The following is a 25,656-nucleotide window of genomic DNA, read 5'->3' on the forward strand; positions in this document are numbered from 1 at the left end:
GGAAGCTAGTGCAAGTTTCTGAAGTGCGGTCGCAAAACTTTGTAACTGGCACGCGTTAAAATGAATTTATGAGTCGCAGAAGCAGAGAAGCAGAGGCTCAAGGAAAGATACAAAGATATAAAGATACTTTAAGTGTATCAGGTTTGAGAAGAGACTTCAGCAACTGTTGGTCAGTTGCGTCAAAGTCCAGGAAATGGCAAATGTCTGCAGCAAGCAAGAAAAAAAAAAGAATACCATAACAAATTTATCAATTAGCAATTTATCATTTATGCAAACAAGCCAAGGGCCAACTGGTAACTGGTAACTGGTAACTGGCAACTGTCTGGCTGGTTGCGAGGCAAACAAATGCGCTCAAAATGAATGACAGACAAGCAAAATAATAATACACACACATGTTGTAGGGAATAGAAGAGAAGGCAGCGGAGCAGTACCTTTAACTTTAGCTTCAACTTCAGTTGGTTCATTCAATAACTCAGCCTAAAACTGTTGCGCATGCGTCGCTGTCGTCGCTTTGTTTGTCTTTCTTCAAGAGTCCCAAACAAACAGTGAGCGATGAGTGAAGGAACCGTCGCATTCAGGAGGCTGAAGTGGAAGAGGAGCCTCAAGGAATGATTATTATGGCAATGCCAGGCTTAAAAAAATTTACACAAAAATGCAATCAGCGCGTAGGATAAATATACAAAACGCTCCGCTCCGACAACAGACGACGACAACTGGCGCGTTATCATGAATGAATATTTACACTATTCGATAAATTTATCACTCTGCCAACGACGATCAGCGATTAGCTCATTCATGTTGAATTTTTCATATATTTTCGCTGTCATTTGCTGTTTACTCGCTTGTCAGAGACACACACAATGTTATTCGTTCAAGTTGTCGCAGTCAGTACAACAATTATAGTTTACTTGGGGTTTGCTTAATCAGTGAACAGATCTAGATACACATTAAGAGGCAAACATGTGATAAGACATGAAGTATTAGATGGTAGCAAAAGGGCAACTAATAATAATAAATCTTTTGCTGTCTTAAGTCTTGAATAAATAAATTAGCTAATCGTCTAATTGCAAGAATATTTTGCAAATAAAAACATTTTAAAATAAAAATAAAATAAACAATAAAAATATTGCAACAAAAATGAAGTTGAATCGCATTTAAAAATAGTAAAGTTGAAAAGTTGTTAAAACCTAAAAAATGCTTAACATTGACAACCTGATCAAAATCGAAACTGTCAAATCTAAAAATTCCCAAAATCGATAGTGTCAAATTGACAAATTTGTCAACAAGACAAAAATGGAATTTCTACAAAAATCTGACAAACTTGTCTTTGTCAAAAATATGTTTTGTAAAAAATGACAAAATTGTCAAAAAACCGAAAACAAATACAATTCAAATAAAAGTGCAGTATAAAGTAAAGTATAAATAGAAAAAATATTTTCGTTAAAATTGTCAATTTCAAAATCAATAACAAGTAAAATGAAATTTAAATATATACTACAGTAAAAACTGAAGTATAAATAGAAACAGAAAATATTTTCCTTGAAGTTCAAAAAGCATTTGAAATTGAAAGGTGTTTAAATGAGCTGTGAAGTCCGAATAAAATAATAAATATGTAACTATCTTGATATCACATAATTATATTTACTTAGGGTTCAAAACTTGTTTTCTTTTTATTCGGCTTCGTTCTTGATTTTTGTGCTTGTAATCTTTTACAAATAATAAGGAAAATTGTATTAATTCAGTACACTTAACTTTAGTTTTAAATGCATTTTTCTGTTTTCTTTTTTCAAATAATTAAGCAAAGACTTGAAAGAATGAACATTGTGCATAAGTACGTCAGCTAAGCTAGATTATCCCTACTCGAATTGTACCTGATCGGATCGAATGTAATCTAGTTTGTTGATCTGTGACATTTTGAGCATTTGGGTATTGTGTTGCAGTCGCAAAGTGTGTCACCAAGTCGAATTATTCGAAAGTAAAAACTGTTGACTTGCAACCCGGCGACATCATAAACCAAACCCATAGCCAAAGGCAAACAACCTTCTCGAATGTTGTGTGTTATGTTGTGCGTACCAATCAATCAAACTGCGACCATAAAGCGGGCCAAGATACCATCTACAACAAGTGCCCCTTTAGGTCCCCTACACATAGCTGTCGACTGTGGTCTAAGACTTGCTCGCCAGCTCGCTCGTTCGCGTATCTGAGCGTTTGTATCTGAGCAACACACAGCAAAACTGCAGAGTGTCATAAATCATGGCGAGATCGCACGCTGCTCTGTTGTTCTGCTGCTGCTGCTTCTCTCGAGTTGGCGGCAAATCTCGGCGGCGCTAAGCTGCATCATAATGCCTCATTATGACAAGTTGCAACGTTGCTGTTGCTGTGTGTTGCGCGTTACGCATTTTGTATCTGTATCAGCAGCATGTATCTCGCGCGTGTGAATATCTTGATTAATGCGCTCGGCAATTATTGGAGAATTCATCAGTCAAACGATACTTGCCACTGCCACTGATAGCTGATAACAGCAGGCGTTCCACACACACACTCATTACATGAAATGTTGACCATTTCATAAATCTATAAGAATGTTATGTAGCAAATACAATATTTTAACCCTGGACATGGCAAAGATACAAAGTGTATCTCTTGGATAGCTGTAGAGAAATCAACAGATAGAAGCGCTGTTTGTTTTGTTCCACTCGCATGCCACAATGTGCCGCAAGCGAAACGAAATGGAAATGAAAACTCTGCTACAAATTATAAAGAGCGAGGCAGTGAGGGAGCGTTGTTTGCTGTCACGAAAGAGCGACAAAAAATCATAAGAGAGCGATAGAGTAAAAGTGAAAGAGAACAAACAGTTGATTTTTATAGTTTTGCAGGTGAATAGCTGCTCTTTTGAAGTTGTAATCAAAGTAAATAAACCAGCAAATAAGTGCAAAAATGAATTCTTGAAAATTTTATAAAACAATTGAAAATTATTAGCAAAAAAATTAATATTATATATATTTCTAGTTTATATATTTTTTCCTTTAAAATCGATTTGTTCTACAGGTGAACTGCTCTTCCTAAAATTGTATTTAAAATAAGTAAATGTAGAATTTATTTTTTAAAAATGATATAAAGTAATTGAAAATTATAAAAATAGTTTGTTATTATTCCTAATATTTTGTTTGCTTCGAAATATATAATATGTTTGCTTTGATTAATTTATATTAAAATATATCTTTAAATTGCATGTATTCTTATTCTGCAAATAATTTTGAATTAACATATTCATATTGTTTTAATAAAGTGTGAAAAAAATAAAAAATATTTTTATGTTACATTATAATATTATAAAACATGTCATACGTTCAGCTGGCTATAATGATTTGATCAAATTAAAAACTAATCACAATGTTTGTCAACAAACCTAAATATAAATATTTTTTTTAACTATTTAAATAATTTATTTTTATTTTGCGGAAATATATTACAAGCTAAAGCTGTTCAAACCATAACTAACTTAAGTTCTTACCAACAAACAACTCCTCATCATCGAAGTACAAATAGCTTCCACAAACAAGAACTATAAGATACGCTCTTCGCTTGCGCTCTCTCTTTCTCTTTCGTTGGTCATCCACTCGCTGACTTCACAGCCTGTGGTTGAGTTCCACACATAAAGCAGTTGCCGTTGTGTTTCGGTTACATGGACGACCGAGCGCTATGCGGCTCCAGAGTAACATTACAACGTTCGTTCAATTCAATCGCTCGTCAACCTTCGTTCGGCGCGTTACAACAAGCGAAAGACAGCAGCAGCATCGGTGGCAGCAACAGCAACAGCAGTAGCAGCGGCAGCAGCAAGCAATACAAGCGGTGGCAGTGGCAAAACGTTGCGTTGTTGCAACAATTTTTTCGGCTCGCGCTCGCTACGGTGGCGGCGGCAATGGTGGTTGCAGCAGCGGCAGCAATCTCATTCAGTTTCAGTCTCATCCCAGCACTCGTGGCGGCAACAACAACGCTCAGCACTCTAGTGTAGTTGTTCGTTTCGGTTTCGGTTTTGCGTTTCTCGGTGTTTCGCGTTTACGAGTTTCGCGTGAGTGAAGAAAAAGATACTGATTACGGACTGATACAACTGCGGCCAGTTAACGGAAAAGTATCTCACAGTTAGCGACTGCAAAATGCGGCAACTGTGCAATTGCCGGCGCAAGCAATGCATGGCAAAATTAATAACCATTAAATAAACGCCAACAACAGCAAAAGCAATAGCAGCAGCGAGAAAAAAGTGTGCGGCATGTAATGTTCAAAAGTATCTCGGCCCAAGTGCTAAACATATCAAAACAACCCACAAGATACAACACATCTGTGCAACACAGTGCAAACCCAAAAGAAACCCAAAAATAATATAAAAATAAATAAAGCAACAAAGCTACGACTGCATTTAATTTGCATTTCAAATTGTTTTGAGAATTTGTGCATTAGTGTTTTGTGTGGAAAAGTGTGTGTGAAGCCCCTATTTAAATACACTATAAATACATATTTAAAAACAATGCGATTTATGCATTCGACCTAAGGATACAATCGTTTTGAAATCACTGAAAAATTTGATGCTACAAATATTTTCAAATTAGGTAAGTGAACGAAATTGTGTTATGAATTAATTGAATTATAGAAAAGTGGAAAAGTGAATGTTATAAATTGCAAATTAATTCAATAAAATATTTCGATAAATAACGATTTAAAGCAGTAATTATTTATGTTTGAATAAACTCCTAAGAATGAAACAAATTTAACTCAAAGTAGATGTTTTAAAAGATAAATATCAATTTCATTCAACTTGCCGTAAAACTGTAAAAACAATTAAATTGTATGCCACCAAAGAGTTTCAGTTCAGTTCAGAACTGTGTTTCAGGGCAAATAAACAAAAATGTCCAACCAAATAAACAACTGCAGAAATAATAATCGATAATGGGGCGGCAAAACAAATGCGTAAACTTGAGCAAACGAGTATTTTATTTGGTTTCATGCCAATTAGTGAAGATAGATCGAAACGAGTTTTGTTTAAACAATTAAAAGATAAGTTGATACAGATGTTTTGAATGTGGTCTGCTTTTGTTTCAATAAATATTGTGAAACACACGAGTTTCTTTATAGCTCGGATCTAGTAGCAATTAATCAACACAAGAGAACAATTGAAAGATGTTTGAATAAATTTATGTAGCTGCTGCTTCGGCAGCGTTTGTGGAATTTAGTGTGCGCCGTAAACATTAATTAAACACAAATTAAGAAAAGTCAAACTGTCAACATGCCGAGCTAATCAAAATAACCTGCTATATCTTATGGATATATACAAAAGCGGGCCATAAAAATTTCTACAACAACAGCAAACGAGAAAACTAGAAATAAATTTCGTGGCTGCGTTTCTTTTTCGTCTGCGCTCAAAATGTTTATCATCTAGTGAAAGATCTTTCCTCCTCTTTTTCTCTGTTGAGTGGGGCAAACAATTTACACGATTTTTATCTAAGAGATGAGATGAAATGCAACAACGTTCGCTATCTCTTTGGCAACTTCACACATCGCTGCAGTTTCATAATTTCCTTGGTTATTCTCGCAGGTAATTAAGTGGAATTATCATCTTTGATCGCATTCGTAAATATCTTTTGTTGGCCACTGTGCAGTGTATTTAGTAAGCAAATTAAGCAGTTGCGTGTCTCCGTCTCAGTCTCCATTTCAATCTCCATCAGAATCTTTAAATCGAATCTTTATCCCATTGCCATTGCAGACACTGTGCATGCATAATTAATTTCGTGTAAAAATCATAATTACAGCAATTAAAATTTATGTAAACAAGTTGCCAGCCGCATCGCATCCACTTGAAGATGGGGGCCGCCTTGCTTTGGCCTGAGGCGCCATTCAGCCGCAATCATCATAATAATCTTGAAAAAGTTTTCATCTTTTTCTTGTGGTCGATTCACTTTATTAGCATTATGATCAAACTTGGTCTAATCATGTTTGTTATTTCTGTGCTGGACAACTCTGATAAAAGCAGTTTCTCTTTCCACCGAAGAAAACTTGAAGCGTATTTAGCTTAGATTATTTTTGTGGAATTTACATTAAATTGGCTGATGGATTCATTCATTTAAATGCTAATTAATCACTCACGACTCAAAGCTGGTTTTTTAAAAAAAAAAATAATTAAAATGCCATTTATAAATATTTGTCTTAGACTTTTGTTTAGTTTACATTTTATTCATAATTTTCGAAAATTGTCTATGTGAAAATTATTTCTTCTACTTTTTATGGAATGTGTTTAATTGTTGATACTATGTGAGTCAAGTCTGCAAATTACTTGATTATTTTAGTATCATGAATATAAATTTATTTTGAGCCTTTTTACATTGCTATGAAAATATAAAATTATTAAAAATTTAGTTAAAGTTAATTTATATTTGAATATTTCATTCATTATATTTCTTTAACTCATTTTGGAATGTGCCTAAATTTTGATAATATTATCAATACTCAAGTCTTGAAATTACTTTAATATATCAATCTTATTTGCTATGAATACAAATTAATTTTGAGCTTGTTGATTTTGCCATAAAATATATAATATTATTTAAAATGTTATAGGTTTTTTGTATTTGGATATTGAATTGAAAATTTATTATTCTTATATGATAATAATTTTAGCAATTCTGAAGTATTTAAATTGCTTTAATATTTCAATCTTATTTGCCATGAGTATAAATTAATTTTGAGCCTTGCAAATTTAATGCAATAAAATGTATTTTAGCAGACAATTTGTGAAATTGTACAATTTAATTGTGCATACATAAAATATTTAAGCGCTGTGAAATTCCAACTTCATTTGAAGTGATGAATGCCTCACTTTAAGCACTTGACTGTATCATGATTTTTTGGGTATTATCATATAGTGTTTGGTAGTTGGTAATCAGATCAAGTTGAACATAATGCTCATTGCTATGCTTAGCTGTCGCTCTCCTTGCCACATGGGTTTTCTCATTTAACCGTTACTCCACATCCTCCCACCAACACAATACAGAGAGAGTAATGTCATCTCCAGCATTGTTGCCTCGACATTGTCGGCTACCCACATGAGCGTACGTGTGTTTGGCCAACGAATGGCCTATGGACTAGGGCTTGGACCTGGGGCTTGTCTGCGGTCTCTGCAACTTTAATTAATTAGCATCTAACTAAGAATAATGTTTCCTGCCAGTTGCCAGTTGGCAGTTGCCCGCTGACTGTCATAACTTGGCCGGCAGTTTATTTGTTTGGCTCGTCGGCAAAAGATACAAAGATACAGATACAGATGCACGGCGCGGCAGATACATCGCACTATGCTATACAAAAATATATACATGGCACAGGTGCCACAATTTCTGCTGTTTTGCTGTTGTGTGGGGCACACACACAAATTGCCCCTGCGGCAGTCGTGCATGGCCAAGGCATCCGAATACAGTAGCATAAGGAAAACATTTTCGGGCTAACCACGCCCACCCTCTCCGCCTTATATATTCTCACACTCACTCCTCCGTCTTCTTCAGCGTCTTCTGTGTTGTTTTTTTTTTTGGTTTTTTAGTTTTATTCTCGTTTTTATTGTTTGCCTGGTTTTTATGCTGTGTGTTAACTTGTAAAAATGTGCAGTAAAGGAAAATTATTTTCCCTCCCTCTGAAGTGTTCGTCTTGCGGTCAACGTCGCTGTCGCTGCCAGCGTCGACGTCGACGTCGACATCGTCTTCATGTACTTGTGAAATATTTTCAAGTGTTGCGGCTCTTAAAAGTAGCCACTGTATCTCTGTGTGTCTGTGTGTATCTGTGTGTGTTATGTCTTGGCATGTTGTTGAGAATTTTTCATGTAATGACTTGGCGCCAGCTTTGCTCTTGTTCTTTCCACAGTTTTTGTTGTGTGTGTTTCTTTTTTTTAAATGTGCCACATTTTTTTTGTTATGTGTTTCTGCTGCTGCTGTTGGTGGCAGCTTAAAGGCAACAACTTCAAGTTTTCCACACACAGCTGTGTGCTATTGTTGTTGTTGTTGCTGTTGTTGTGTGTGGCGTGTGGGGCGCTTAATTAGTTAAAAGTTGCTGTTAAAGTATCCCAAATATTTCAAGCTGTCAGCGTAGCTTAGAAAATAGAATGAATGCAATGTAACTGCCAAGAAAATAAATACAACACACAAAAAGAAAACACACCCCACGCAGTTTGAAAATCCCTAAAAAAAAGACAGGCATACAAAATCTATTATTAAATAATATTATTTACAATCAACTTAAAATAGACTTACTTCCATTGTCTTCCATTACTTCCATTATAATCTCAGAGTTTGCTTGACAAAGCGGATTAATTTAATTCCAGTTGTTAAATCAATCATTTCTCAATTTCATGTGTCTTGTGTGTGTCTTTAATCTAAATCTTCAGCGCTGTGCAACAATTTCAAATTCCACTTCAAGTTCTCAGCAAAGTCAAACCCTTTTGATTCTCACATTATGATTTCCTTTTTCGTTTTCTTGTGTAGTTTCCTTTTTGTTGTTCTTATGCTCTTTGCCTATCAAAGCAACAAGCCGTCGACCCTTATAATATGGTTCATCAATGTTTGCTGATACACACTCGCACTCGCATGCATGTAAATGCGAATGGCCTTTGAAAAGACACTGAATTCGTCACATGGTCCCCTAGATGAGACTGGGAATCGGACTCGGACTTGGGAATGGGAGTGCAATTGGGACGACGATTCCGTTGAGCTAATTAACTTTCGGTTACAGTTCACTGCGCAAATTTGCGACCATTCCCCGAGAATCAAAATGAGAATGAGAAAGAGACCGACTCGAAGACGGAGTCGGAGTCCGAGAACAGGAGCACAGGGGACACACACGTAGCATGGGGCATGCCACTTAGTTGTGTTATGAAAAAGCATATAAGGCATATTAAATTTGTATTTAGAATGCGATGTGATGTGATGTGATGAGACGAACGGCCGGAAATGAATCGCCGCTCGTCATCAACTTTACTGAATGCCTTTGCTTCCCGCATTCTCTGACTCTGCCTCTGCCTTTGTCTTCGTCTTCTTGTCGTGTGTGTAAACAGAACAGAAGACTCACTCGATTTGTAAGAGGCATTCAAGCAAGTCGCTGCCTCAAAAAATTAGCCAGACCATCGACGATGACAACAACAGCATTTTACGCATCACAAAACAATAAAACGTCATTAGCGCCGCCTTCTGCATTGAGTTCAATGCAATAATTGCGCCTTCAGGGTCGCTAAAAGCCCAACCCACAAATCCATCAAAATGCGGGAATAGTGCTCGGCATCAAGCCGAGAAATTTGGTTTGGTAATTATGTTCTAAGTTGGCAAATGCATATTTGGAGTACGAGTTGCGACTCCTCGGCTCATTAATCAATGCTGTGCCCATATAGCACACCCACTGAACCTTCTCCTCCATCTCCTTTCCTGTTTTGCTGCTATCAGCTCGATGAATGCTTTTTGAAAAAGTTTTGTCATACATGCAATGTAATTTCTCACACACACTCAACACACACATTTGTCCAAAACTTGTTTCATTTAACCCAAAACTATATAGATACCGAGTCGGGGCTGTCCAGTTAGTTTCCCCGTTCAGGGAATATTTCTACTAAGCCTATGCAAATGCATTCCCAAGTGTATCAAATGGGCCACACGCCAGGTGTCAAAAATGTTTCAACTGGAACTTGTCATTTGCCGACAACGTGATGACTTTCATCGAGGGTTGCCCCCTCCTCCCCTCCTTAAACAAAATGGGCAAAATGTTTGCGTAATTAAAGGGAGTGATGTGCCGAGGGTTAAGTGCCAACTGTTGTAGCGCCCACTGTTGGAGTGAACATTGTATCTCGGATAGCTCTAGAGGGTTAAATGTATTTCACTTCACAAGAATTACGATGAAATTTTCCGTTTTTTCGACTTTAAATTAATAATGAATATTTATGAAAAAGTGTAATGTAGAAGTTGAGAGTAAATTAAAAGTTAAAGGTTAGCAAGTTACAAATATTTTACGTACACTCAAAAATATTTTTTATTTCGAACAAAAACACTTTATTTTTTGTTAGAGGATTCACTTACATCATTACTAGTTTTGTATTAAATTAAAAGTTTCGTTATGTAAAGAAATATTTAAGAAATCTAGAAAAATCGGTCTATTAACATTATGCGTTTTTGCAATTCAATTGCAATTATTTGAGAGTTCTACAAATAAAGTAAACAAATCAAACAATTTTCATTTTGAATATTAAATAAATATAAATAACAAATTTAAGAAAGTTATTTATTTAAGCTAGATTATTTTGTTAAGATATTAATGTAGAATGGAATTCTACATTCTCAAATTTTAATCTGAATATTCTACAATATCTATTTTTGTGATCATTTAAAACAACAAAGAAAATCACTTCAAATTCATTGAGTACTTTAAACATAAATTTGAATGAAATGTATGTTTTGTTGACTTTAGTATTTAGGAGAAAAGTCAGACAATATAATCTTTAATATTAAATTAACTCCCAAAAATAAATAATATGTCAGCAGTGTTTTCAACTGTTGAAGTCCTAAACTCACTCGACTGTTAGCATTGTTTTTATAACATTTTGTGACTTTTTTCCTTCGAGATCGTTTCGTCTGAATATGAAAAGCTTTGGCAATTACTGGCAGACCTCAGGGAGTTTTTTTTTTGTGGGTTGTTTTGTTTCAACTGCATTACGGTACCGCAACAAAGTAGTCATTTAATGCCCATTACCTTATAAAAACAATCAGCTAATAAAGGCTTCCTGCAAAACAGCAGAAACAGCAGCAGCGGCAGCAGCAGCAGCCCAAACAAGCGTTAAATTTTATGACCACAAAACCCACAACGGGCCAACAGCAAAAGCGGGCAAACAAAAGTTTTCAACATGCCGCCTTTCCGGCTGCTTAAGCGAAGAGAAGGGGCAACCAACCAAGTGAGAGAGGGAGTCCATATGGGCAACTGTGTCACAATTGTCTAGTACATGATTTCTATAATCAAATGGTCGAAGCCGCTGCCACGCCCCCGCGAAGGCGTGCACGTGCAGTTAACAAACCAAAAAAGTGAAATAAAAGAATAAAACAAACTTTAGTTGCAACTGCAGCAACAACATCGACATCGACATCAACTTCAACATCAACAATAACAATAGCAAGCCTATGATTATTAACCATTTGCCTAATTGCACATCATTAGACAAATGTTGGGTCATTATGCCATACATGCGAGAGCATAATCTATGTGTGCATTAGGATGTATTGGTGTGTTTGTGTTTGTGTTTGTATCTCTCACCTGCAACATTGTGTTGTGTCTTTCAGTTACTGAGCGTGTCATAAAAATTAATCAAGCGTTGCTAATTTGTCTGGCTAACGGTTATGCGGATGCGGGGGATCATTAAAAAAAACATGTGAAAACAATGAATGCAAGAAGAAGAGCCCGCTGAGCCGCAGCTGCAATTTTCGAGTACCCCTTTCTTCCCTTTTCATCGATGGTACTACCATATGAAAATCGATATGCAGAGTGTAGAGCTTCAACGTCGTGTGCTCATCATCATCATCATCGTCGTATCATCGTTGGGCGTTGTCTGAGCCCACATGTCCTGGCCACGCTCCGTTGCTCGGCCTAACGATTGAGTCCGTCTCCCTGTCTGAGCTTCTGCTGAGGCTTCTCTGTACTCTACACTGCAGTGTGTGCTGGCATTTTGTCTCGTCATTCGTGGCCCGCTTTTGTGTGCCTTCCTGTCAATCAGCGCTTTGTTGTTGCGCTCGCCTGCCAGCCACTTACAACTGCCTCATTGTCAATGTCAGCTCTGTAGCTGTTGCTGTTGCTATTGCTGCTGCCGTCGTTGTTGTCATCCTCAAAAATACTTCTTTTTTTTTTTTTTTTTGAATATATATTTTTCAGCAGCTTCGCTTATAATTCATAAAAATTCCGACAGTGGCCCACACGCGACGTCAACGTTGATGACGATGACGATGTCGATGTTGATGTCGAAGCTGCTGACAAACCGCAGACAAAGCGGAATCCACAGGATGTGAATGTATGTTGTGTGTGTGTGTGTGGTGTGTCTGATGGATCCGGGTGGCTGTTGAGCTGCCTACTCAATTGACAGACAAGTGAATGCCCCAAAGGGCTTACCAGCTTCGTTTTAACAAGCCGTTGAGGGATGCTACCTTAAGCCCCCAATCCCAATCCCCACCCCCACATGCTGAATTATACTCTTTTGCATGTTATTCAACCTTCCGATGAGGTTCCCTTTTTTCCAGCATCAAACCATTATCAGTTGCCGAAGCATACTTTCTCGCTCCCTCTTTTTGGCATTTTCCTTTTATAACTGCTGTCAATAGCCTCGCGTTTCCTGTTTTTCTTCCTCCCGATGACATGTGACGCGACTGCACATGGAACTCTGGGAAGAACCCTTTTTAAACACTTTACTTGCCACTTATCGTGGGCACACAGTCTGGAATATTTCGCTGGATTCCTTATGCCAAACGCAACGAAAGAAAAACTCGACTAATTTGATCCCCAGGCGCTGCTTGAGCTCTCATCCTTTTGGGCCTTTGCTTCACGCTTCACTGCCCAGCCTGTGATTTGCAGCGCACTCAACACAACTTTGCCAAAGCGTGAAACATTTTTTGCGCAACCTTGTGACCTCACAAACACACACCCACACACACATACACTCACACAACGAGCTAACAGGCATAGAAATTCAATATTGCTCTCTATGTCTATGCTAATGAATGGCTCGCGAAAGCAGTTGAGTCAAGGCTGCGGAGAGGAGAGAGGCGACGGCCAGGTTGGAGGTTGTCTCGTCTCGCCTTTTTATTTATTTTTCCGGCTTCCTGTCGCTGTTGCTGCCTCTACTTTGCTCTGCTCGTGTTCGTGTTACTGCCTTTTTTGCTCTGCTGCCTTTTTGCGGTTTGACGCAGCAACTAAAAGTATGCAACACTTTTTTTCGCCTTCACTTCTCTTTTTTTTCGCATGTTGCTTTTTGCATATTTAATGGCCGGGCGACAGACAAAATGGCGTCGTCGTCTCTCTCTCTCTATTTTTTCGGCAGTTCTCGCCGCTGCTCGCCTTTGGCTTTGTGGTTAGGCGTTGATTTGTGGGCGCTGTTTGTTGCTGTTGTTGCTGCTGTCGCATCTCGTGTCTATTTGCGGTCGAGATGTGGGCAGAGGATATTTTGTATATTTGTTGTTTGCATTTTTTGTTGGGAGGCGTGTCACTGATGTGACTTTAATGAACTTGGAACATGTCGAAAATCAATACTCACGGCCCCCGCCGTCCTTTAAGTGCCTTTAAGCTGCAGGCTTCCTGCCTGCCATTTCAAGTGGCAGCAGACAGCCGAGAGACAGTCAACAGTCAGTCTGTCTGCCAAGCCTGTCACCATAATAGATATACATTCTAGCTGCAAATAATAAAAAGCAATGAAAAAAAAAGTTGTCAACTGTTGTCTCTATGCAAATTTTCAGTTATTTTTTATTTCTTATTCGTTTTTTTTGTGTTGCTCAGACATTAAGACGGCTTTAAGCCAGGCTACTTGAGCACACATAAAGACAGTCGACAGTCAGGCACACTTCACTCTTTCATTAGTCTGCCGTTGCTGTTACTGACTTTGCTGTGGATTTGTCCCTTCTCTCTCTATCTCTCTCTCTTATGCTGGTTGGAAAGCCATTATTAAATCATCAAAAGTGTTGGCCATCAAATGTGACAATAGTCACAGGAATCGCGCTTGTTCCGAGTCGTCAACGTATTCCTGTGAGAGTTGCATGTGGCATGTTGTTGTTTGTTGTTGTTGTTGTTGTGGAAGCTTAGACAGTTGCCTTCCGTTTTGGACTTGAACAAAGTTGTTGCTACTGCATTTTCCTTGCTGTCTGCGTTGTCATTTGATTTGATTACAGCTGGGGGAAATTCGAGTCGACTCCAGTTGAGTCGCAGTTGAGTTGAGTCTCCGACGCAACGTTGCAACTGTCTGCATGCTTGATGGATTATATATACATACGTATATATGACGTTCGCTGTCTGAAACCCGCATGTTGGCTTTAAGTCCCCACAGAGTCTGCTGGCCAATTTGTCCCTCTTTGCTTCTATGCCTCTCTCTCTCCCTATCTCTCTCTCTGCGCGTATTTAAATGCTCGACACTCGCTCGCTTGATTAGCGCCGCTGAATTGACAGAAAATTGTCACTAGCTAGCTAGAGTGCTCTACTAAATTCAAATACTATCTCAATCCTACAATTTCAACCCCATATTGCTCCACAATTTGCGTCACTTGTTGTACGTAAAAGACTCTCTCTGTCTCTCTGTCTCGCTATTAAGTCTTTTCCCTTCGTCGCATTCGTTGTGCACTTGCTGCATTTTTCATTTGGATCAGATCTCTGGCTGCTGCCGTTGCTACTGCTGCTGCTGCCGGCACGTCAATTGCTTAATTGATCAATTTAATTTGACACTCATTCAAACACTCGACGCAGCACACAAGATAAATATCTTTTGCCTCCCAATTTTCATCACAGCAGCAGCAACAGCAACAGCAGTCAACTCGCTTTTTGTGTTTCGATTTATGCAAATTGTGTCGGGCCATGTGGCCTACTGTACATACATCTATACTATATATATGCATATATAGATGTATTTGTGTGGCAGCTCGTTCTACTTTTTATATATATTTTTCTCGATTTTTCCATGAAAACACTGCAAGCGCTGAGCTTCATCAATTAATCAATTTGGTTGTTGGTATTTTTGTTGCGGGAATTTTTCAGTTCTTTTATTTTCGAGTTAATCAGGAAGTCAGCCAAAAACACAGTTTGATGTTTAAATTTTCAGCACGCGGGTCCGCAATTTGTTTAGTTTTTCGACTCCCAGTAATCGAGGTGAATCACTGTGTGTTTGCTTGGTTGTGTGTGTGTGTTGACAGTTTAGAATGAAAATGCTTTTGATTGATGACCTGTGACCGGCTAGTTGAGCTCATTGAGAGAGAGAGAGAGATAATGCAATGAAATTGGAGATTGTTTATATGTTTATAAAAGAAGTTGAGCAGCTAATTAAGACTTTTTGGGTGAAACTTGTCAATGCTTTTGCTGAGTTCATTTGGCCTCAGCAAAGACTAACAATGCTGCAAAAGAGACAAAACAAAAAGTACTGCTCGTAATTTAAAACTATAGTTTATTTTCTCAGAGCGCAGCAAAGAGGCAAAGCAAAAGAAATGTGAATGGGTGACAATTAAAGGCAAAAGTTTTCATTTCGAGGAAGTAGTGAAAACAAATAAATTAAAACAAAGAGTTTCATTTGACTTTTTCTTGAAGTATTGCCAAAAAAATAATGATGATATTGATTCGCCTGAATTATTTGCTAATGACCCTTTGTCTCGAGCACCTGCAACTGACTTGGAAGAAGTTTCGTCAGCGATTATATCACAATAGCAACCATTGGCAATGGCTGTGATTAGTCTGGAGAACGCCTCTATCCGCCAGAGACTGCAGTTGGCTTGACCATTAGGCGATAAATCTTTTATGACAACCATTAAAAATGCAGTCGGAGCGAGCAGAAAATTGTCTCTCGGCTGGTTCTGCGGCAAAAGCTGCCACTTTTAGCGGCAATTGAGTGTGTAATTAACTAACTGTACATTTCAATTTATGAAATATTTGCAACGAAAAAAGCAAAAAGAAGAAAAAAAAACAAACAAGAGCGAAGCTGGTTTGCAGCGGCGACTTGCCACAAAATGTGGCACGCTGCTGCTGTACGAGTGCAAAAAGCGCCGCCAGGTGTGCATAGCAAGTGAACAGTCCTGACCAGCGGCATTTGCGATGCCATGCCACGCGCTCGAAGCGCTGCCTCGAGTGTCGCTATTAATTTAACCTACATTGTGTGGCAAGCGGAGGATCGCAAGATCTCAGATCGCCGCTGTGCATACGAGAGTATATAAAGCACGAGTAGTTGAAACTATGACAGCCAGCATTATTTCTCAGGCATTGCCACAGAATTTTTCTAATTTGTTGTCAGCGTCAAAGGCAGCCGCATGTGGAGCTCGATGCAACGACGTTGAAAGATGAGCAATTAGGCGCTGAGTTATTGACACGAGTCAAGGGAAAAACCAAAGAGAGTCCTAGAGTTGGGGGTGGTGATGGCGTTGCAGCTGCGTTTGCGTGACAAATTGCCACATGATGTTGCCCATTTCTTGTTTCCCTTTTTTTTTTGCATGCATGCGGAGGCGGTCGATAGGGTTTCTCAGGTTGCAACAGCAGCATGTATGGACATTTGTTAGATAAACATCAGCAGCAGCATCAGGTAAGCTGAGGCTTGTTAGCTCTGGAATGTGTCCTTTTTATTCCTCAAACTTGTAAAGATCATTAACTGCTGCTGAGGGAGACTTTGTGTGGCAGCCAAGTGATGTCAGCAGTCACTTGAGTCTAACTAACTCTTCACTTCACTTCACTTCGGTTGTCCAAATGTTCTGCTCAATCTTGCGCTTAACTGTGAATGAATCTGAGCCGCAATTGATGCCAAAAAAAAGCCAAAATGTGTTGCCAGCTGTCTTCGACTACGTCTACGACTTTGACTTCAACTCCAACTCCAGCTTCGACTTCAACTCCAACTTCGACTTCGACTTGAATGAATGCAAAGTGAATGTGCGTGACGATGACGCGGAGGATGTGAACCAATGGAGTGAATAAGAAGCGCAGAGGAGGAGGATGAGGAGGGGCAAAGCATCGCCTAGTCGTGAGCACAATGCGGATGAGGTGGTCTGTTACATTTGCCCACACCAAAAGCATCTCGCTAGCTAGCTCTTCTCGTCCTCAAACGACTCTTGTGGCTGACTCGATGACTCTGTGCTTTTCATTTAACATTATTTTGCAACAATTTTTGCTGTGGCAAAAGCCAGCGACAGACTCACAAAACTCGGATGGTGGAACATAGAAAGCGGCCAAAGCAAACATGTTGTCTGCCTGCTCCTCTCCTCTCTTTGCCACTGGTTTTTCGTTCCTCTCTTTCTCGACTGTCATTCCATTAACCTCTTGCAAAATCTTCCAATGGCCAGGCAGAAGCCAGTTTCCGCTTTAATTTAACGCTGGCTTATACAGCAATATACAACAGCAAGCTTCATATAGAACCCGAAAACAGAAAAAAAAAGAAATAAGGAAAACCCGTCAGACGTCAGCTGGTGTAGCAATTTAAAGCAGAAGCTGCACGGTCAACCCCACAGCCGAAGGGGGAGGAGGAGCAGGAAAATCCAAGTCAGCCCCAGTTTATGACATGCCTGGAAGGCAGTTTATGGAAGGCGGGCGGCCAAGAAAATTTAGTTTATGCAAAGCGTGCGGCGAAAAAAGGGCAAAAGGTAGCACAAAAGGCGGCAGCAGATGAGTGAACGTGCCAGGGCCCGGTTAGGAGCATCCCGTCTATGAACGGCAGGCACAAAAAGGACATTCTAGGCTCTTACATCGTCGTCCTACAGCTGCCGCTATTTGTGTTTAGTTTGCAAATTTCTTTTGATGTCTTTTAATTTTAATGAGTTGCGATGTGGGTGAGCCCAGCGACTACCCTAAGCAAAACTAATTAGAAGCGAAGGCAGCACACAATGAGAAGCGCATAGAAGAGTGCGCTTCACTCTCTCTGTTCAATGTTTGTGAAGCGCATAGAGAGGCGCACACAACTAAATAAGCTTGTCGTAGCAAAAGGATTCGTTGAGCAGGCAACAGACAAAAGAGCTTTGAGCTCAGATCAACTGATGTAAAGCTTTAAGCATACAATGCGAATCGCAAAGAGAGGCACATAGCTTTTTCTTATTAACTTCATTTACTAATCAATTCACATTGACATTTTATTCTTGCAGATCTCACTTCTAAGCCAATTTCAAACGGAATCAAGTTTCTCCCCACATTCTCACATGGAGAGTTGCACAGCCAACAACAACAACGACAACAAAATGACGCACAGATTATCATCAGCTACAGCTACAACAACAGCAACAAAATCCAACTACAAAATGTTCTCCCGCCAGTGCCTTTCCACCTCCAACCCGCGCTCTAGCTACCCCCGCTCATCATCATCCTCATCGTCATCATCTTCATCCCAGAGTCGAGGACGGCATTTAACCTGCCCGACAAGTAACTGGAACGGCAACTGGAACCTTAGCCTCTTGGCATTGATCATTGCCAGCGGCTGTTTAATGCTCAATACGCCAGCAATTGCGGCTTTCGATATTGGTGAGTAGAATACACTTCAAAAAATAGCAAAGCTTTATTATTAAATTAAGAAAATACCTCTAGAAATATGTGTCAAGTGATCAGAATGGCAGCTCTTCAGCTCTTATCATAGATAGTAGTCTCATACACTGTAAGAAAAAATACTTTATTAGGAATTGAGATCGCGAAATTAAAGGTTATCTAAATATGTGCCAAGGGAATAACATTTAAAATATTTTTAAAATAAATCAAACTTCAACTACCTACATTCTTTTTGCTCAGTGTAGCAGCATTCATTTCTCGTTTATCTCACAAATAAAATAAATGAACTTTTGGCCGGCAAGTCAAAAGGTGCGCACATTCATCAATTTGCCAGAGAGTCTCATCATTAAAGTCGAAAAGTGTCTTAACTTGGAAAGCAAAAACGAACAGAAAACGAAGACGGCAAACGAAGTAAGAAGGCATGCAACATGTTTATTTTCATTTTGATTCAAGTGGCATATCGAACTTGCGGGCAACTTTCAGTGAGGAAAATTTATTTTAATTGACATTGAAAGCACATTTTTATGTGTCCCATCATTCTGCGAGCAGCGACAGCCAGCACAGTTGGTGGCATCTCTGTGGCCCATGGTCGCCATGGGGCGTCTACTCCACTCCGGTCCATTCCGCAGCGATGAGCTCGCTTGGACATGGGTGGCTCAGTTCCATTTTGGACGGTGACTTTCCTCTGGTCGAGCAGCAGCAGCATCAGCAGCAGCTCATTAATTGGCATATGGGCATTTTTATGCTGTCTCTAAACTTTTGTGCAGAAATTTTCCATAGTTTGGTGGAGACGTTGGAACGTGGCTTTAATGAAGCCATACTGAAGTGTAGTCATGGCAGCCAAGCAGTAGCCAGCACTGGCTTAGGATTATGGCCACTTTTGAATGGCTCTGGCATGTCAGCGGCTCATAAATTTCTATGTTGATATGAGGACAGACCGTTGGGGACACTCTCTGTCGTCCGACCTGATGGACGGCACAAAAGCAGAAAGCAGCAAGCGGCATGAGAAGACTTTCAAAAGAAACAAGAAAAAAAAAAAACATACATGGAGAGGAAAATAGCACACAAATATTGTATTTATAAAGCATATGAAAAGCGAAGAACAAACAAAACATTTGTGGAAAATTGATTTGTTAATGCTGCTATTGATTTTTCGGTTGAACAAAGAAAATGGGTTAGAAGGTTGTGCGGTTCGTTTTAAGACGATTTATTTTGTTTTAAAAAGGAATATTTTATATGATTTATTTTATTTTGCAAATAAATGAAATATCTATAACATTTATTTCACAGAAACGACAAAAACTTAATTTCATATTTAACAAAAATTGATTTGCATAGTTCGAAATGCGTTTAGTTCTCGCTGGCTGACGGAGCGGAAAGCGGCAAAAACTGAGAAGAACTATTGCTGTTGTTTTTGTTGTTGTTGGCATGATGAAAAATTACAATTTGCATGGCAAAAGTTTTGCGCAGCCAAGAAGTTCGTTTGCAGCTTCTCAGCTTCTCTTATTTATACAATTTTCTCCGACGCAACCACAAGTTTTTCTGCAACTTTCAGGCGGCTGTCATAGTGTTTCTCTCCCCTCTGTCATCTCTTCGCTGAGTTTTGTATTTTCCTTTGTCTGCCACAAATCAAATCTAAGCCATAATATTTATAGTTAATCAAGCAAACCAAATACATAAATACGAATTTATAAACATGTTCATCGGCAAAGTTCTTCTTGCACAGTCGATACACTGAAACTCTGACTGCAATATTTGCATTCTCTGCTCCACCTCCAGCCACAGCCTAAAATGGCATACATACATATAAGCAAATAAGCAGAGGAAGTGCCTCACTTGTTGTTGTTCTAGTTGTTGTTGTTGCTGTTGTTGCTGTTGTGCCAGACACATCGAGTGAGTTGAGTTAGGAAAACATGCAACAATTTTCCAAATGAATGCACTTGCAATATGCAGCCAAAGTCAGACGATGGCAACCAGCTTCTGACCCTGGGCCTGGGCCTGGGCCTGGGCCTGGTCCCTAGGTTGGGTCTCTAGCCCAACCTCAGTTCGAGTCGCAGAACAACTTCAGTTCACATTAGCATTGCTAGCTATCAAATCCAATCAAGTGCGAATGCAAAGAGCTGCGTCCAGGTTCACTCTGTGTGTGTGTGTGTATCTTTATTTATAAACTTCTAAACGAATGCACGCACCTAAGGCAGGAACAAAACTGCAGCAAATCTCTTCTCACTCTCTGCGTCTGGCAATTGGCAACTTGCAACGTGCAACTGGCAACTGGAAGCTGGTCCATGCTGTGCCTGTGCGCAACAAAAGTCATGTCAAATCAGTGTTGATTCTGGCGAAAATGTCAGCAGGCAGTCAGACAGTCCTGATAGACAGTCGAGGCGGGGGCTCCAACTTCTACTCCAACTTGTGCTCCAAGTTCGCAACTGCAACTCATATCAAAGGCTGGCGAAGTTGTACTCCCATCTGGATATGCAATCGGTTGGCAATAAATTAAGTAAAGTAGTTGACGTTCTGCCCGGTTTGGCTTGACTTTGCCAATGATTAAGTGTTTGCCTTATTTTACTCGTCGTCTCTGAGATCCCTGAGAAAGTGATAGGCCTAAAGACACGCCCATTCACCTTCCTCGAGCATCACCCCCTGCCTCCCCGGGGAGGGCTTTGCTGCCTGCCCACATTTCAAATGTCAAAAAAGTCAAACTGACGCTTGACTTATTTTGATAGATTTGATGGGCGTTGCACTAGCGACAGCAGCATCCAGGGGGATTCTAAATTTACTTTGAGCGAGCGAAAGAGAGAGAGAGAGAGATGTTGTTGCACAAAGAGCACATCCATCATTAATTAACGTTTTTCGTTTTTGAAATTTTTAATTTACTTTGTGCCTTGCGCCCTCTTCAAATGCCAAATAAATATACATATTAATCTCTTTTGATTTTGATCTATTTGCAGCTACGTGCAATGTGCCACTGGGCATGGAATCGGGCGCAATTACAGATGCTCAAATCACAGCAAGCTCAGCCCATGACACGGGATTTGTTGGGCCACAACATGCAAGGTGAGTTCAAGAGTTTCTAAACAGTTTTTGATATAAAAACCCAAAAGAAATTGCACAATAATGTCCAATTTGTGTAGCAAATCATATGCATTTGAAATACTTCTTAGAGTATAAAAGAATTATAATATTTTTGAAAATAAATTTTTTAATGTTTAACTGACAACAAGAACTTTGTTCAGTTCGTTATAAATGTCATGCATAATTAAATAAAAATATGTTGAAATTGTTTAATTCTCCAAGAGGATTATCATGCAATTTGCATTCTTTGTTTTTCTTCTAAAATGCCTAAAAGGAATTACATTTCTAAATAATCTATACCTGCAAATAACTTGAGTTTCTCAATTGTCATATAGCATAATTTGTATTTCTTTTCGAAAGAAATTGCAATTTTATTCAGTCTGCAGCTGCAACTTATTTCGAGTGAATTGAATGTAAATTGTGGAATTCAAAACGGCAGGAAACTCAGGTCAGGAGGCAACTTTGAAGTCGAGTCTTATCTGGAGCTTTTACTGCCCACTTTGGCTTTTGAGTTTGCAGCTTAATCTAAAGCCCAACCACTTAACCCATAGTTGCCCCCGGTCCGATGGCTTATCATTAAAGTCGCAGTGCGTGTTCGTTTAATTGCTAATTTTATAGACAACTTCATTAGAGCGATAAGACGAAGTCTATAAAATCGAAATCTTAGCCACCGATTGGAAAACTAAAACAAACAACAAACAAAAACAATCGAACGAAACAAGAAGCAAAAGAAGAGAAAAGAAGTTTGATGTTATGACACAAACAGTTGCCCCATCAAAATACCAAAATCAGAAACAAAAACTTAATGGGGGGAAAAACTTTTTTGCATATCAGTGTTGGGAAGCGTTGAAAATAGTCTGTTTGCTGCCCTTTCAAAGATACGAGACTCTCTTAGGGGAAATCTGAATCTGAATCTCGAGCGGTATCTGAATCTTGTTCATGAATATGCAAGAGGCTTTGCTCGGGCAACCGTTTAATGGCTCTGACAGCGATATCTAAAGTCGGCAGCCCTTTTTTTTCCATCTCATCTCAGTCCCTCCCCACCCCACTAATTAAATGCAATTTCAATGCAGAGAGCGACTAAACCGGTTCGCCAGGCGGTTCAACCAAAGGGCAGCAGCGGTTGGAGTGCATTTTGTTGGCTAGACAAGTTTAGTTTTAGTTTTTGGTTTAAGTTTTATTTTGTTTACTTTTTTTATTGACGCATTTTGTATTTCGTTTGAATTGAAGTTTTTATGGCGCGGAGGAAAGTGTGAGGAAATGCGGGTCAAAGAGATTTTGGGGCGGAAGTTTTGCAATTGGCTCATGAAACGTGATTGATGACACCATCAGACTCTATTAGATTGCTGTATAATTAGTATAGAATAACACAGAACTGAAGTTAACTAAATACTCACGAGTGGCGACTGCTGCTGGCAAAGCAAAGCACACAATAAAGTAAAGCACTCATTCAAACCATAAACATGTCAATTACCACGTGAGTTACGGCGAAAATCAATGCAAACATCGAAGCCACAGAGAGAATCTCTTCTCGCTTTTGTATTCAGTATTCAGTATTCTGTAATAATTTGCTGTCTGTCTGCGTTTATAGACATGCACTTAAAAAACACTCAAGTGCAGGGCTGACTGGCATCAGCAGCATCTACAGCAGCCCCAAAGCAGAGGAGAGAAGACTGGGACAGTGAGACACACCACAAAGGCATCATTAACATTAACCCTTTATGGCGGCACTAAAGTAAAACCACAAAACGATGCGTGATGAGCACGTTGAGATAAACAAAACAAAATATATATATATACGAACAGCTTTTTTCTCTTCTTCAGATTAAGCGGAATTTTTTTTTTTTTTTTTTGTTTTGTGCTAAAGACAAAGACTAAAAGACTGGGGGTACTTCATTCGGAATTGGACTTGGGTTTGGATTGGGGGCATTTGATATGTTGTTTTTTGTTTCTTTGACTGCTGCGGGCTGTTGTTAGTCGCTTTGACTCTTTGGCTGACTCACCTGAAAGGTCGTGTCTGTCGATGGGCGATTGTCGATTTCTGCTGGTATACTATATAGAAGCAGTATCTACCTCCTTCTTGTGGTTGGCCTCTCCAACTGCCGACTGCCAACTGTCGACTGTCTGCTGTGGGGTTGTCGTTTTGTTGCGCAAAGTGCTTTCGATTGACAGGCGATGTGGTGATTTGCGATTAGTGCGGAGCGTACGCTAAGAGAGCTGCTAAGTGACTGAAAACTTAATGGCAAATGAAATGGATTAGTGGTCAATATGTTTATTATTACAACACACTTTGCTACACCAAAAAGGTGTCTTTAATGCGTTCAGTTAAAGTTAAGTGTGGGAGACATTTCCATGCTTGATTGTATATTAATCTGCTTGCTTGTTGCATTGACGTTTACAACTTGGAACGCTGAAAAGAGTTCCTTTAATTTGCCAAACAGTGCTGAGCACTTAAACCGAAAGCCTTTCACCTTTACCAAAAACTGCCAAACTTCATGATGTTGACTTAACCCACTGACTGCCACACACAGAGCACACGAAAACTTGATGGAACTTTCTTTTGTCTCTCTTATTTTTCTTCTTCTCCTGCTTCCGCATCGACCAAGTCCAATCAAGCTGCAGCAAAGTTCAAAAGTGCAGGCAGCATTATAATTTGTGGCTGCCGTGCTCGGCACTCAACTCTCAGCTAACCAGGCAGCTAACTAGACGCCAAAAACTCTCGAAACTCGAACTTTAAGTAATTCATTACACAAAACATGCACTTAAAACAAATCACGCGCATTTGCTTACCGACCAAAAGACTGAGACTCTGGCCCTTTGGGGGTGTCTCAGCCCTCAGGATGCGATCATGGAACGTTGACGCTGACGCTGATGATGTCGATGTTGATGTTGACGTTGATGTTGTGATGTTGATGTCTGCTGCAGCTATTGAATTACAAAGATTAGTTTAATGACAGTTGGCGCTGTTTGATTTTCATTACCTCGCCCAGCATCGCAGTTCGCAGGCAGCAGCAAACGGCCGTCAGGCCATTAAATTTACAACCTCTTACATATTAAAAACAGCGGAGAAAAAAACAACCAATTGGGAGGCAACAAGAAAAAAGGCGATGCAGAAAAATACGCTAAGCATGAAGCAGGCGGCGCTTGATTAGAAACCAAAGCCAGTCTCAACCGAAGTCCAAGTTGGAGTTGGAGTCGAGTGCCCGGCAGCATGGCAGTTAGCCAGTTCATCAGAGTGGAGCTGAAATGAGCAGCCGACGATGGCGCAGATTGTTAACTTTGGCAATAACAATAATTAAAGTCAAGTTGAAATGCACATAACTGCGGATATTAGCATTTTAAATGATGTTTATACGTTTTTCTCAGTCTCTCTTACATCTCTCCTGATTTTTTTCACTCACTCATTGCTCTGCTCTGTTGCCTGCTACGCCTTGCCTTTGGGTTATTTGCTTTTGGAGCACTTCCAACTGGGCTACTGCCCAGCAACCAAGACCAAGTCGTAAGGCAACGACGAAGACGCCGACGAGGCCAAGAAACAGAAAAGATACTCAGAGCAAAATGGAGAGAAAAGAAATCTAAGCAATTTTATGATGATTAAATTGACCTTTTTTGCCAGCCTGTGGGAACTTGTCTGTGACTCTCACGTCCTCTCTTTCTCTCTCTGTCTTTGCGTCCCTCGTTTTTATTTTAATAAAGCAACTTTGATCTATGCACTTGAAAGTAATTGCAGTTGGTAATGATTATTATGTTCGCCTCGAAAGTGCGCGTCGCCCTACTGGACCACATAGCTTGCGGTCAGAATAGTTAAAGAAGGTGTCTTCAAAACGAAGTGAGGCAATAAAAAACAATTTGAAATGCATAAATTTCAATTCTTAAAGGCGTTCAATAGACTTTCTAATGTTTTCTTTAACTGTAATTGAGCCAAATGATTTAAGCTGAAAAGCAATTTACGTGTTTATACAAACATATTTTGCAATGAATATTTGTTTGGTTGCTGATGAATAGATTTAGTGAATAGAATTTTAATGTTGTTGCTAATTTTGTGGCTATGTAAACATATTTATTTGAAAATGAATGATTCATATTCCTTCATAAATATGTTGCTCACATAAGATTTATTCAATACAATTTGAGTTCTTTATTTTCGATTATTAATTTATTAAAAGATTAATATAATAATTAATTTAGAGTTTTTAAATAATAGCATCCTGTGGTTGCATAAAATATTCATTTTATCCTATATGCGTATTTGCATACCTATAAATAGGTGATCAAATGGGTCACAATCCATAGCAAGTGACAAAATAAAATAGATAATCATGAAATAATTCCTGCATC

At 39.2% G+C, this 25,656-nt stretch overlaps 1 protein-coding gene across 1 annotated transcript in view; it reads left to right on the forward strand.

Annotated features, from left to right (window-relative positions):
• Window positions 1–3,810: 3,810 nt before the first annotated feature.
• The window catches only part of LOC117563999 (uncharacterized), a 40,794-nt gene continuing 18,948 nt past the window's right edge, over window positions 3,811–25,656 (forward strand). Inside the window, 3 exon segments of the mRNA XM_052002209.1 lie at window positions 3,811–4,607; window positions 17,853–18,225; window positions 21,195–21,300. Coding sequence (XP_051858169.1) covers window positions 17,907–18,225; window positions 21,195–21,300 — 425 coding nt within the window. The 5' untranslated portion in view covers window positions 3,811–4,607; window positions 17,853–17,906.

The sequence above is a fragment of the Drosophila albomicans genome, chromosome 2L, assembly GCF_009650485.2.
Source record: "Drosophila albomicans strain 15112-1751.03 chromosome 2L, ASM965048v2, whole genome shotgun sequence".
Taxonomy (NCBI): domain Eukaryota; kingdom Metazoa; phylum Arthropoda; class Insecta; order Diptera; family Drosophilidae; genus Drosophila; species Drosophila albomicans.